This window comes from Myotis yumanensis, unplaced genomic scaffold (genome assembly GCF_028538775.1).
Source record: "Myotis yumanensis isolate MYYU_CA2020_CCGP unplaced genomic scaffold, mMyoYum1.0.hap1 SCAF_8, whole genome shotgun sequence".
Classification (NCBI taxonomy): domain Eukaryota; kingdom Metazoa; phylum Chordata; class Mammalia; order Chiroptera; family Vespertilionidae; genus Myotis; species Myotis yumanensis.
Window position 1 is genome coordinate 26,199,380 of NW_027223759.1, and position 15,693 is coordinate 26,215,072.

Consider the following 15,693-nt stretch of genomic DNA (forward strand, 5'->3'; position numbering starts at 1 on the left):
TAGGATTAGATTGCAGTTATGTGAACAGTTAGGAAGTGACCATCAATTCAAGCAAAGTGCAGGTCCACAAACAGGGAGACATCCCTTCCCATGAGAAGTATGATAGACCCAACTTAAGATTTATTATTATTATTTAGATTTTGCATTTTTTCATTCCTTTTGAGCAGAGGTCCTCAAACTTTTTAAACAGGGGGCCAGTTCACTGTCCCTCAGACCATTGGAGGGCCGGACTATAGTTAAAAAAAGAAACTATGAACAAATTCCTATGCACACTGCACATATCTTATTTTGAAGTAAAAAAACAAATATTTTTGGCAGTCCGCATGTGGCCTGCGGGCCATGGTTTGAGGACCCCTGCTTTTGAGTTTCCTCTTTCATCTTGTTTCTTTTATGTTATTCACTCTGTTAGATAAACAGCAAATAAGCTCTATTAAAGTTTGGAGTAGAAGACTTAAATGCACGCCTAAATTGAGCTTTTCTGGATTTCAATTATTTGGGGATAACTTATTTCCTATTTGGACAGATAATTCACAGATACACAGTGTTACTTGTTTGGTTTCAAGGGGACATTACATATTGTAATCTGTTGACAAGATCAGGATTTTTTTCTCTAAATAATTTTTTTTCTAGATTTCAGCCACTATTTTATAATAAAAGCTTTATATAAAAAGTAAAAGATTCCTCTTTTTCATTATGCACTATAGTCTCCTATTGATTTCGTGCCTTTTGAAAAAAAATAATAGCTGTTCTAAATACTCTAAGTGTGATGGAAAGTAGAGTAACATGGCCTAAATGTAACCTTCCTGTTCAGTTATACTATAAACCTACCGTCCCACTAAGATCACTGCTCTGTACAATAGAGTGAATACTGAGCTAATTTAAAAAGGATATTTTTCTTAATGGTAAGCTTCTGAAATGTGAGCTCAGGTTTTCAGTAATAATAATTACATGGCTACTTGATTCATGATGTCATGTAGTAATGATAGAGCCCCCATACCTAAGCTAATGCTCATATGCAATGTATGAGATTGGGAATTCATTCAGGATGGGGTCATAAAAACAGATCATGTGTACAGTCATGTGTGCAATGATTATGAGTGATTCCTGATGACCTCTGGTTATGAAATGACAACTGGGGTTGAGTCATCTCAGTTTAAATTTATATATAAATCTAAAACATTATTTTACAACATGCATGGAATTATAGCACATCTAATACTTTGCACAGAATACAGAAGACAGAAGGAAAGGAATACACGTTAAAATAAGTGCCTGTAACAAGTTATTGGTCTGTTATATTTTGTGGTAATACTGGAGAACCTGCCTGAAAAAGCAGGAAGCCACCAGTTTCAACTGTAAGAATTGTGGTACTTCTGCTCACATCTGACTTCTATAATGTGTCTCCTTTGAAGCAAAAATAAATTGATCAAATAAAAAAGAAAAGTATACAGAGTCATATTTGTTAAGGTTACAGAGAATTTCTTTTCTGAGAATTGGATGCTTTCAGACCACGACAAATTGCCTTGGCCACAGCAGACTTCCTGTTCTCTTTTATAAACCGTCTGGTCGACAATTAGTACAGCTCAATGGCATGAAATGGATCTGAGACTGGGCTGGAACTCAGCCGAGCTCCTCTTCTGAAGGTAGTTTTACAAGCGGACTATTGTGCAGAGATTAGGCATTTGGAAATAAAAATTACCTTTTTATTTATGAAACAATGCATGCAGGCTTGCTTGTCATTTCAGGCCTATACTATTCAGACAGTATAGACTACGCCCTGTCACTTTCTGGTTCCTCTACTCTGCAGTCGGTTGTCTTGGTGGCTTTGCCACAGCCACCATTCTGCTGGCTAACATGACCACAGAAGACTTCATTCCAAGTACATCAGGGCCATTTCTCAATTGACCAAAGGCCACTGTCAAAGTCTAAAAAAGAGGCCACTTATCCTATCTTGGGCTGAGCACAGCTTCCTGTAATAGCATTGCAGATCCCAGCTGTTCAAAAAAGAAGACAGAGATGCTGGTGTCAGCAGTAATCAATCAGTCCCAGCTTGAGAAGTCAATGGGCCTCACAACAGAGACTGTTAACTAACAGTCGCGATCAATTCCAACCCAGCAAGTGTCTGAATGTGACCTCCACCAGATTTCTCAGACTGAGACATGGACAGTGCCTCAATTTTAAGCAGGAGCTTATATTACATTAGTTGCTTGAAAAACATTTTTTATCACATTCAGAAGAGTATTGTTGTGATTTCATTTTGTTTTTATTTTTAAATAAATGAGAAAATCACTTTAATGCCTTCATTGTGCTTTATAGGGAAGGTGTCTTTGTTTTGCTGAAGGTACACTGCATGGGGGATGCACAGATAGTGAGCAGTTGGCCATCACTGGACAGTCGCCCTCCTCCAGCCAAGGCGAGCATGGGGACATCTCTGCCACAGGATGTAAGTGTATAAGGAGGGAGGTTTGGAGACCTGATTCAAGTTTTAGTCTTAGATTGGCAAACCCCTGAGCAAGTCATTTCACTTCTGTTTTGCGATTCATTTCTTCAAAATGTGTCACCTTCTTTAAGGAGGTTAGGATAGAATATTCTACCTATGGAAAAATGTGAGCATGAATAGAACCCAGTGCTCCGGTATACAGATACTTATGCAGTAGAACCTCCCTTTGGCAAGGACTCGCAGCAGTGGGCTGATCTCTCCAAGGTTGCACAGTGAAGAAATGTGCTGGCTGTGAGGCGGGCAGACATGGCCCTGTCATGACCCTGTGACGAGCAGCCTCAGACACAAGCACCCCTGACACAGATAGCCACCCTGCCACCGCTTCTTCTCGCATGGCTGCTCACATCCCTTCTTCCATCCAGGGCTCAGTCCTGCACCATCCTTGCCCATGCTCTTCTGTCTCTCAGAGAATCCCTTTCCTTCCTCGTTCTTTTCTAATCTCAGGTTTAGGATAGGTGCCAACTCCTTTTGAAAATTTTCTCTAATTCATGCAACATACATCTTCTCTTCTCTGAACTATATGGTTACTACCTGCAGCTTAACTGTAGAATCTTTAGGGCCAAAAGCTCTGCCTGTGATTAGTTATGTCAGTCATTGTACAGGTGTGTTGTTTTGAGTATAAATCACATGAACTCTTCTTTGAGGACAAATTATAAAAATAAATTAAATGTTTTGCCATGTTCTTCAGTATATTTTGCTTAATTATTTTAAAGAATGAAGTATTTGAGTGTAGACATATATTTTTATGATTGTTCAGTGCCCTATCTCTGGTTTAAGTACATCCACAGGGCTGTGAACCATCATTAATATTTAATTTTAGAACAGTTTCATCACTCCCCCCTCAAAACTCATACCATTAGCAGTTACATCCCATTCTTCCTTCTTCCCAACCCTTGATGATTACTAGTCAACTTTCTGTCTCATGAATTTGCCTATTCTGGATACTTCATGCAAATGGAATCATTCAGTATGTGGCTTTTTGTGACTGGCTTCTTTCACTTACATAACATTTCAAGTTTTATGCAGGCTCTAGCATGTGTCAGTACTTAATTCCCTTTCAGGTGGAACTGTTTATCCATTCACCATTTGATGGACATTTGGGTTGTTTTCACTTTGGGGCTATTTGAATAACGCTGCTATGACTATAAGTGTCCAATCTTTATTTGGACATATATTTCTAGTATGATGGAGCCCAGGGCAGTCTCCACACATTCTCACTGAATTGAAATACACAGTCTACTGTTTCATACAGTGCCAACTATCCAATGGCACCACTCACTGTGGGATTCGGGGAGTTACTATTTCCCTCAAGTTGTGCACCTTATTTTTTGCCACAGAATACTATTTGGACAGAAACTCTAATAATAAAAGTCAAGGTGTTTATGTTTGATTCCCATTTTTACAGTTACTCTCCATCCTTGAACAAGAGGCCTTTCAAATCTCAGCTTCATTAGCTTGTAAATGAGAGAGCTATTATAACTTAGAAATAACCTAGTTTGACAAAGACTATTACTTAGCTTTTAAATCACAATTACAGCATTCTTGCATGAACACTGGGAGTCACTTAGGCTCAGAAGCCAAGGTTTAAAAAGAGGTTGAGCCCAGCCAGTGTGGCTTAGTGGCTGAGCATCGACCTATGAACCAGGAGGTCATGGTTCCATTCCCGGTCAGGGTTCATGTCTGGGTTGCGGGCTCGATCCTCAGTGTAAGGCATTCAGGAGGCATCTGATCAATGATTCCCTCTCATCACTGATGTTTCTATCTCTCCCTCTCCCTGCCTCTCTGAAATCAATACAACATATATTTTTTTAAAAAGAGGTTGAGATTCCTATAACATGTTAGGTTGTGTCTCAGTAAGAGAAGCAAGAAAAACAAACCCAACAATCTCATGACCTTTCTGCCTTTCAAAAAATAAAATAAAATAAGACCTTTCTGCTTCCTCTCACCAAATGACCCATGTGGTTGAGTCTGGAAATCCCCATTACCAGTTGCTTTTTATAGCCAAAAACATACTATGAAACGAACAAGCCATTGGTATGCTAAGAAATCACAATTCACTCAGTCTTAATAGTGACCAATGAAAATGCCAGGATGTACTGAAGAGCCTTGAAAGACTAATTCTGTAATGAATTAGGGATTTGATAGGAAGGAGGGTTTTGAGAAGATGGTGTAACTATTTAAACAGGCTATTTCAGGTGTGCAGCATAGACCTTTGACTTTGGCAATGGTATTTCCCCAGGTTAAAAGCATAACCTTGTTTATATTGGTGATAGTTACAACTTAGCTCACAGAGGTGGGCCATAAGGCTGAGCTGCAATAGAGGAGTTTTATTGGTGTGGGCAGTATTTGAAATATGCTTTCCCACAGTGTGAGGTGCTGCTAGCTTTCAGACCTCTAAACGTTTTCCCACAGTGTGAGGTGTGCTAGCTTTCCGACCTCTAAACTTTCTTATTTATTTACACTTTGTAACTCCCAGAAATGATTCCACCTCAGGCTCTCGGTGTCCTTCACTTAGCAAGAGACTCATTTCTGGCTTTCTCACTTTGGGTTCTGCTGTTTTGTATCTGCCTCTCCTTAAATGGAATCACTCCACAATATGATTCAGTGTGTCCTCGAAACTGTCCTTTAGCTTTTGTTTGCCTTCCTCACTCTCCTTGCCTAATTCACTAAGCCACAATTTGGTGACTAAGTTCTTTCTTTTTCTTTGGTCTTAAGTTTCTATTGCTACCAGCTTCAAAATATAGATGAGAAAAACAAGAATAGCAAATATAATTATTGAAGTAGTACATGTTTTTGAATGTACTGTTAATGAGTGCACTTAAACTGCTTGTTTCTAGTGAATCATTCTAAGTCATACAGATCATCCTGCCCGCTCCCAGAACCCACGCATCAGGAGAAATCGTTTCTACCTGGAGTGTCAAGAAAAAGGAAGGTGCTGCTACTTCAGTCCCTTAGCCTAGAAGAAGATGATTTTAATTCAATGTTCAGCTATCTTAATTGAATGCCCATGAGTCAGACATTGTGTTGAGTACTTGAAATACAGTTATAAATGGATTTCTCCCTTGCCTAGTAACAAAAAGCATGTGCATAAGTACATTAAGTGTTATAGGGAGGAAATTAGCCAGGCACTGTCCTAGGTGGAATGAGCCTCTGCAACTAGTGCTGTTTTGTGAGGTGATTTTTGAGTGGTGCCAAGGAGGAAAGTATATTAATGATCATTTTATTCCTCATTACTTCATTCTCTTTATTCTCCAATTTCCTTTCAGAATAGCTGTTTGCTTCGTAAAGGAATAAAGTTATATTTAAAACAATAATCTACATGTTTCTGAAATAAATATCCATTTTCCACTTGTGCTGTGCAAGTGCCGCTCTTGTTTCTAGGGGCCTTGCAATGACCAAGATAAAAGACATCCCGTCCTAGTACAAGCTACACTCTGACAGCGAGAAACACCAGGAATAGCAAAGCAAACAGATTTTTCTAGGTAGCAACACATTCTACAAGAGAAGCAAGTAGGCTGATGGGGTGGGTAATGTAGTGTGGGAGTTGGGTAATGGAGGCTGGAAGTCAGGGATGCGTCTTTGAAGAGGGAGCATCTGAACTGAACCATGAGTGAAAAACAGGAACCAGCATGCGAAGAGGGAAAAGGCCCTGTGAACTTGGCAAGCTCAGGCAACAGAAAGAATGGAAGGTAGGTATCCATGTAGTGAGCAAGGGAAACAGGGTGAGGAGATAAGGGCATCAGGAACCAACTGTCTGGGACAATAACAAGAAGGAGCTTGACCGGACTCTCAAGGCAATGGGAGACCACTGGGAAGTTTTACCCAGAGGACTGGCGTATCTGATTTGTATTTCTAAAAGCTTTCTTTAAATGAATCAAAATGAAGGCAGGGAGGGAGCAGCAAGACCCTTTAAAGGCCACTTCTGGGGATCCAGGCCAAAAATGATGATGCTGGTGATAGCTTGGGCCAAGAGCTTGGATAGACAGAAACGACGTAGGAATTCTTGATACTTCTAAACTATAAGCATTCTTAATCAACTTTACGTTTCATCCATATTAGGGCACACACGTCTTAACCACAGGGCTTTTGCTTTTCCTGTCAGCCTCACTCGTCTAGAAAGTGTTGCTCTATATTCAGTGCCTTGTGGGTGCTAAATAAATATTGATGAAACAAACCAAGTAATGAATCATGTCTGCTCTCAGTGTGGGTGCTTGGAAATGTGGAAACACAGAAGTGAGCTGAATTCTCCAATCAGTGAGACACAGCTGGGCTAAAGACCACTGGAAGGAGGGTGGGAAGCTGGAGCTGTTCCCCTTCCTTCCATTCTGTGATACGTTAGGATTGGAGTGGTCATCTACTACTACGTCCTACTGGGTGGGTGGAGACTGTCCACACACATCCCACAGAATCCTTACCATTGCTCAGGGATGAGCCTGGGAAATGATCCTCTAGCCTGGTGAACAGGAGGCTTGCTGTTGGTGACCAACACCCCTGCCATGTGACATAGGCAGAGGATGGGGCAGACAGGGGCAGAGAGTTTGTAAGGAAAGCTCTTTATTCCACATAGAGGAAGAGGGAAAAACTCCAACACATAAACACGATTCGTTTTAGCAGGAATCTATAGCAGATTCTGTAAAGGGTCAGGTAAATTGTTTAAGGTCATTTCCTCTACTGTAATGACTTCACCTCTGTTGAAGTCTGCAGGTGTAGTATGAAAGCAGCCATTGACAACAGGTGAATAAAAGGGAATGATTGTATTTAAGTAAAACCTTATTTGTGGATACCAAAAATCAGAATTTTATATAATTTTTATGAGTTTAAAATAGGCTTCTTTCTTTTCCCTTCAACTATTTAACCAGTTCTATGAAGAAAATACAACAGACTAGCGTTAAAAAATACACACATAAAAATCATTCTTACTTCACAGGTCATATAAAAATAGACAGCAAGCCACCCATGGGCCACAGTTTGTCAACTCTCACTCTGTAGAGCAGGAACGAGGGAAAACTATCCATCTGCATTTTGTTAAAAAGCTGGCAGCTTCATGCAGTAACAATATTTGACACCATCCTTTTATTTGGCAGGTGCTTAATGTAAATGAAAACTTAGCTGTTTGTCTGAGGAGACATTTTCTGATAAGGGGGACTCCATAGCATCAGATGTCTCTTGAACACCTGCTAATTGGCAATTAGTCTCCCAACTGTTCTCCCAGGTTCCTCTTCACCCTGTTATATGCTCTAATAACATACACCAGGTCATTTTGTTCTCCTTGAAACACTCCAGTGACTTGCCACTTGCATTTGAAGATGGCACAAAGGCTTACCTTGTCCTTGCCTGACCTCCTCTCTGACCACCCTCTCTGTCCGCCCACACCACTCTTCAACCTCAGAGCTCTCCAGGGCCTTTGTAGCAGCTTCCTTCAGCCTGAAACACCCCTTTCTGCCCTCCTAGGTTTTAGCATGGTTGGTCCCCCTCAGTTCAACCTTGTTATTGGTGCTGTCCATGACCCCCCAGTCCAATCTAGTTCTTCTTCTAGTCAGCTTCTATTGCATGGCCCTATCTCATTTTCTTTATGGAACTGCTCTTTATCCAAACTATCTTGTTAATTTAATTTCTTCACTTTTTTTGCCTTATTCTTCCCAGTAAAAGATAAGCTCCATTAAAACAAGGTAATTTCTGTCTAATCAATGCTGATTCCCCATTCTGAGATTCATGCCTAACACTCAGGATTATACATTTGTTGAATGAATAATGAAAGGACACAGTCTGAGGGGCGACAGAATGTTATACCCAGAATTGTGCTAGTCTATTACCTCAGTTGGGAATTAGGGTGATGGTGTGTGATAGGGGTGAGGGTTGGGTAGGGGAGGAAGAGTATGGCCTTGAGAAATGGACAAGGGCCAGATGTTGGAGAAGCCCTTGGGCAATGCTCAGGTGTTTGCCCTTCATTTTGATGCCTATGGGGCTGGCTGCACTGGATAAAAGAATTCAGTGTGTTTACTGGAATGGTCACTTCGGGAAGAGAAAAAAGTATGTATTATGTGCTCTGTTTACATCTATAGGACAGCAAAGGTCATACCATATCCTTAACTTAAGTGAGTGTGAAAGATACCAAAAAATGAAGTCAAATTCAATGAAAATGTTTCATGCCATCTACTCTCTTCTTGAGTTGGGGGAACTTGGTGTAGCTTTTGACACATTTCTGAACAACAGAGCTAGAAGAAAAAGTTTTCCAAGTTTTGAGGTTTTTTTTTTCGTGTGTATGTTGTTGTTTGACAGAAAAAGGCTGTTAAGTTTGCCTTCAGTCTGAAAGAAAATGAGGATATGGAATTAAAAACAAAACGTGGGTCAACTTTGTGTTTGCAGTTCAAGACCCAGTGGCCTGGTCCAACCACGGAAATGAGATCTCTGCATGAGATAAGCTTCTCTTAAAGTGTGTCAAAGTGGGAGCCATTTAAAAATCTGAAAAAGATTGGGAGAGCTTTCTTTTCCTACCTACAAATCTATCACCTTTCTTTCATCCTTCTTTGTACTTGGAACAGAAAGTTAACTTGCATAATACCTTCTTTTTAATTGAGCCATGGAGGAAGGTGAAAACAATGAACCTTTAGAAGCCAGAAGCCAGACCTGCCCCCAAAGTAGGGGAGGGAAGGGAAGTCTGAGGCCATTTGAGGAAATGTGAGGTCCGAGGCCCAATGGTTATTTCACAGGATGACCTCAGAGCTGTCTTTACATCTGCTTTAAAATGCTCGTGCTGGTGATGCTGGAGAGTACCTTTCTTTTAGGAAAAAACAGGAAAATTTACCACCTGCCCATTAAGATCTGTTTCATAGTTAGATATTTACTAACAATTTTTGAATGCTTAAAATGACCACAAATGGATTGGTTAGGACACGTGGGTGCATCCATAACTTTACTGTGTTTCTCTCCAAAACACATTTCATTTTTATTCATTCTGTTTACCATCCCAAGAGCAGTCTCTGTGCCAGTGAACATTGTCCTAAAAAGGGCATATCCAAAATCACAAAGCCCTCCATGAAGATGCACCTGCCTATCTTTCTATGCCCACAGGCCTTATCATTTCCTTATTAAAGGACACCCAAGATTAAGAATGACTTTTAAGAATTGCCTCTTTTGTGCCAAGAGAGTCCCACCTTTGTCATCAGTTGATTACAGTTGCTTGGAAGCTTTTAGTTAGAAATGGTCTGAAGGAGGAAGTAGGCCAGGTAGGACAGTGGTTTGAAACCCATACGTTGGCAGAGATACAGGACTAGCTGGACCCAGGCAGTGCCCTGTGCTGCTCCCGTTCCAAGTGGCCACCTTCACTTAGCCCCCATCTTCAAATGTACGAGGTTCTTGGGCACTGGAAATTGCTGGATGTGGACTACCACTGCAGTGACTATAATGTAGGGTGACCACAGGGAGGGCTGGACTCCCCTGACCCCTTAATCATCCTGTGGGCCATCCTGAACTTAGATGGCTTGAAAGGAGCACACTCACCGAGAAGTCGTCACTGGGGAAGAAGAGGAGATCTCGAAGGGGATCATTCTGATACGTCTTTTCAAGTTCTTCAATGATAGTTTCATAATCCAAAGGCTCGGGAAGCCTGGGTTTTTCTTGCTGTAGAAAAAGAAAACATAATATTAACCACTGACACATATAATCTTCTTAATGCCTGGTTCGGTTTCATGTCTTAGTATCACCAAGGCTTTGACATTGTGCAACCTTCCAATAGCTTCACAGAGACTCCAGGCATTTAGGGCAAAGCCACATAACTGTTATTTCCAGATCTCAAATAATAAGAGAAGATCCTGAAATATGTGCCATCTCATTCAGTAATTCAAGCTGTTCACTGAGTCCTAGCACACCCATAGACTATAATTCTATGTAAACTTTACCTTGTCAATGGGAAGAAAGGTCTTCTGTTACTTGCTATAGTATTGTGATGATCATCATCACTTTTGCTGAATTAGATACTTCCTTGTGAGGTTTACTTGAGTGTATTCCAAAATGTTGGCACCCTGCTAGCAATCAAAGTATCACAGGCTGTCTTAGTTGTCACTGAAGCATGGATCCTGTGTCAGAATTAATTGCTTGGCTCTGAGCCTTTTTGCCTCAATAGAGAGAAGCTGGATGATTCTCTAACAGAAATGAACAACATAACTATTATGGACACAGTGTGGTGAAAATGGAGAAGAGTCTGAAAATAGCTGTATAATCACACTGCATTGAAGACGTGAAGCTGAAGCCCTGTCTGTGTAGCTCATTGGTTAGAGCAATGTCCTGATGGGACAAGGTTGCCGGTTTAATCCCGGTTCAGAGCACATACAAGAATCAACCAATGCATGAATAAATGAAATAACAAATAAACCCCCCTCTCTCTCCCCTGCTCCCTCCCCCCCCCCTCAAATTAATACAAATAAAATAAAAATAAAAAGTCCTTAGGCTGAAAAGAATGGCACTTCCTTTAAATAAGCTGCCCATAGCACCAGAAAGATAAAGGCAATGCTAGTGGGAGAAGGTGTGATTGTTTCATTATAGGGTTGGTGTGTTTAAACGATGGAGCCCAAAAGAAAGAATAACACATCACAGAACATAAAACCAAGGACACAACTAAGTTCCCTTGGCCCTTTGATGAAGCATTTATATTAACACAAATGAGAAGAAATGGCTGTTTGGATTATTTTAAGGCTTGGAAGCTGGAGTGGTCACCATGAAATCTGTATGCTAAAGTGATCTTGTAAATGAAAATAAAATTTGTGTTGTTTTTTTTTTCACGACAATGACATCAACAGTTTCCCACTGCCCTCGCTCCTCCCCAGTCTGCAAGGCACACAAATTTAGCTTCCATTTCTAAGGCCTTTTTTGAAAGATCTCTGCTGCTAAAGCCCCAGAAATCTTTATTGACACTTTAATAATTTCTAATGCACTCCTCAAAGTAGCAGTCAATGTTTATTTTGATGATTTTCCAAATATAAAAAGTGACACAAAACAAAATGTAACACAATGGGCCAATAATAAAGATTTCCATGTACTTTCTGCATCAAAATAAAACAAAAGGAAAATAAACCCATTTTACAAATCCTTAAATAAATCGAGGAAAATGTAAAGTGAATATTTTCTCTGGAAAGGGCCCTTTAAGTAAGATTGCTAGATGTAGCAAATAAAATTCAGAACTCCATGCAATATTTGAAGAAAAGAAGAAATTTAGTTGCCCAACATAATCTACTGAGTGAAAGAGCTGTGAAACTTGTAACATTTTGAAGTAGAAGGAGAGACACTATGGCACCAATAGAGTAATTAAAAACAAAATCTTCCTAAAATCAGTATCTTTTAATAAAAATTATTTTATTTAGACTTGTTTTAAGTTACATTTTTCTATTTTCCCAGTCAAAGGTCAATTCTAAGGATTACAAAATGATAGCTCAAGAGACATGCAGATCCCAGATGTTTGGTTTGGTGCAAACATTTATTTCACTTTATTTTTTCTTTTTTTGTCTTTATTGATTAAGGTATTACATATGTGTCCTTATCCCTGCCCCCCCCCCCCCCCACTCATGCCCTCACCCTCTGGTGTCTGTGTCCATTGGTTAGGCTTATATTCATGCATACAAGTCCTTTGGTTGACCTCTCCCCCTTACTTCCACCCTCCCCTACCTTCCCTCTGAAGTTTGACGGTCTGATCGATGCTTCTCTGTCTCTAGATCTGTTTTTGTTCATCACTTTATTTTTAGTTGGCTTTGAATGCCTTTCAGGGGTGGTATTTCACTCCAGTTCAGCTATGGATCTCCATAGTCCTTTTCTATTACCTCTTACCCTGCAAAACCATACATTGATTTTACCAACTGCCCCACAAGGCCTTCAAGTCTGTAACACCGGGCTTACTCTAGAATCTCTTTCCCACCCTAATATAGTTTTGGTATATTAAACACAGCAAATAAAATAGAATGTATTGTAAGAGCATCAGACAGTTCTTATTTCAGCCACAGATTTGGTTGGTTATGTCTCTTCCCTTTCTTGTGTTTTCAGCTTAAGTGTGAGCCCTTTGGTCTCATAAGCTGGTGGCATAACTACTAGCACCTTCCTTCTCTCTTTTCTTCACACCATGTGAGAATGTGGCTCCTTGTGTGTTGCAGTTGATAGATTTAAAGGCAAATGGCATCAAGGTGTTTTAAGAGGCCTCCTACAATCTTGTTTGCACTGTCTTCTAATTTCATCTCCCATCAGCTACAAACTACAGCATTAATAAATAAGCTGGAGACTAGCAGACCTTCAAAGAAGACATTTTACTAGGGCACCTCTTCCACCTAAAGCGAACGCCACCTAAATTCATAGAATAGAAAAATTAGAGCTTGCAAGTCACAGGTTATCAATAAAACCATAGAAAAACTAAATCCTAAACTCTCCTTGTAATGCCCAATAAAAGGCACAGCTTACAATAGATGTAAGCATCTATTGGAAGGTAGATTTTCATTTATTCATTTCAGGCTAGGACATACCAGTCAATCAATAAATGACATTTACTAAGACTTTCCTGTTTAAAATGCTGCACTGAGGTTATTTTGACACGAAGTTACAAAACCTAGCAGATCTGCTTCATTTAATGTATTCAGTCTTGACCTCTGGGCAGAGATATATTAGTTGAGTGCTATCTTTTCAAGGAACTTGTTAATCAATGTGTAATTTTCAGGATATTCAATGCATTATAATTTTTGTGGACATGAGGGGTTTTGTGTTTTTTAAAATATATTTTTTATTGATTTCAGAGAGGAAGGGAGAGGGAGAGCTAGAAACATCAATGATGAGAAAGAATCATTGATCAGCTGCCTCCTGCACACCCCACACTGGGGATCAAGTCCACAACCTGGGCATGTGCCCTGACCGGGAATCGAACTGTGACCTCCTGGTTCATATGTCAACACTCAACCACTGGGCCATGCTGGTCGGGTGGACATGAGGTTTAAAAACGCAAATAACGATATATTTCATAGCATCTAGAGCCTGGGATCTGGCAGTGTTTGCCATGAATGCGTTATGATCTGTGATGGTGAGAATCCAGGCTATGGATCCCATAGTTCTCTCTGGTGCAGGAGAGCTGTTTTGTTCAACACTTCAGTCAGAGACAGATGTATATAAGGATGGTGGGATAAGTTAATTTCTCACTACAGCTGCTTGCAGAGACAGTAAGTAAAACTGGGAACTGAGCAGCATTGATTTATAGCTTTACAACGGTTGGGTTTGTCCCTCCAGAATTTAATGTGCCTCTTTCTTCTGGAAATGCACCAACTGGGAGGAGGCATGTGCCAAGACTCCCCTGAATTGGATTGGATTTTCATAGTGCTTTTTACTCTCACTCTCTTTCTCTCAAATGAGTAATGAATTTCATTAGCTATTCTAAAACCACTCCAGGCCTGGGAAAAGGCACCCACCAGTACTGTTATTATGCAGCAGGGCTGGTGTTGCACCACAGGGGTAACAGGCACTATTCTTCCTATACAGTATTAAGGGATTTGTTTGTTCCACATCCCCAAATCCACAGCTCTCCTCCAATTCAACTTCACAGCAGAAGAATGGGATCCTGTCACCAAAACAAACGCTCCCTTCCCTTCTACTTATTCCTCACTTCTCATGGATTGCCAACACAACGTCTAAGTCCTAGAGTTGGTCAACCTGTCATCTTTGTAACAGCCAGTACTGCCAAGAGCCCTTTAATTGGTTTGGAGTAGTCGCTGGTCTATGCCTTAGCTAAAGATTCCAGTTGCAAGAACATAGTGTCCATTACAATGATCTGAATTGCTTTCATAATTGTAATTAAATATCAAATGGGTGAAATGACGCTGAGGACTAAGCATTTGAAGTATGTAACACTGAACAATTACATGATTAAATCATCAACCTAGACCTGTCTCCAGAATAGAAATACGATCTAACTAAAAAATAAGCTGGACTATGGAGCTCTGCTGTAGGAAAGTCCAAAATGAAAGGAAGAGTGTGATTACAGGTTTTCTGTATTGAGATGCAACTGAGAGTGTAGCATGCACTCTAGAATGAATGTTATGGGGTAATATTTGTATGTCTTAGAACTGTACCACATCCACAGTGCTCATCACATAAGTGCCAAGTTTTAAATTTGCACTAGCCATGGGTTTAAAGCACTTCTATTGTAAATTTAATGTGTACAAAGAGCAAAGAGTAGGCACTCAATAAATATTTGTTGAGTTAATAAGTTTATATCATTTCATGCAGGAATTCCTTTTCTGGGACTCAATTTTTTTTAAAAAAACAATCACATATATAATCAAAATTTATACAAAATTGTCTTTGCAAAATTATCTTTGTAACAAGATGGGAAAACTATATTCACCTTAATCCAAGATAGATAAGAAAGGCAGGCAGGCTGGTAGGCACTATATCCAAAAAGTAAAGACACCATAACTGCTGCTCAAAAATGTGTGGTTTATATTTTTCAAAGAATTGTGTGTCATGGAGAGAGACTTAGTGCTACAATGGGCTCTGGGAAGGGCATTGAAAATAGGGTAGGGGTTGGAATAAAGCAATAAATAATTTCATAGTACATGCAATGGTTCCTCCTTGTAACTCTTCATCCTTCATTACAGTTCATTGACCCACAAAATTTTGTATGAGTGGCTCTTGTGGGAAAACATGAGGAGGTTGGGGTCCTTGATCAAGGTGGCAAGCATTGCTACAAAAGAAAAGATAACAAGAGGGCACTACCTCAGAAGGCAAGAAGGTCAAGTTCATCTTGACACTGTTTTTCTAGATTCACACATATTGTGACATTAGAGTTTAAATCTGGAATACCTAGATCTATAAGGGGTAGTAAGGAATGAAGGACATGGTCAGATAAATGGGAAACAATAAATTATCAAGGATAAGGAATGGTTAGGAAATTATGGCACATCCTTTCTAAGAAATAATACATGACCATTAAAACTGAGTTTTTGAAGTTTGTAATAATAAGCAAAATTGCTTATGTATTATTGTTAAGTAAAAGTGGGAATAAATATTGCACACTGTAATAACTGTGCAATATTTTAAAAACTTAAAGAAAAAAGATTAGAGATATAGATCCAAATATTATCAGTTATTATATTCCAATGGGATGATGACATTTAGGATTTTGCTAATTTGAATTTTCACATTTTCTAAAATGAACATGTATTGCTTTCATC

General features: G+C 39.7%; 1 protein-coding gene across 12 annotated transcripts in view; it reads right to left on the reverse strand.

Annotated features, from left to right (window-relative positions):
- DOCK10 (dedicator of cytokinesis 10) overlaps nt 1–15,693 on the reverse strand; it is a 206,979-nt gene that overhangs the window by 107,583 nt on the left and 83,703 nt on the right. For all 12 annotated transcript variants that reach the window (XM_070422263.1, XM_070422252.1, XM_070422259.1 and 9 more), the window contains exon 2: nt 10,001–10,120. In XM_070422263.1, coding sequence (XP_070278364.1) covers nt 10,001–10,120 — 120 coding nt within the window. The remainder of the gene's footprint in view (nt 1–10,000; nt 10,121–15,693) is intronic.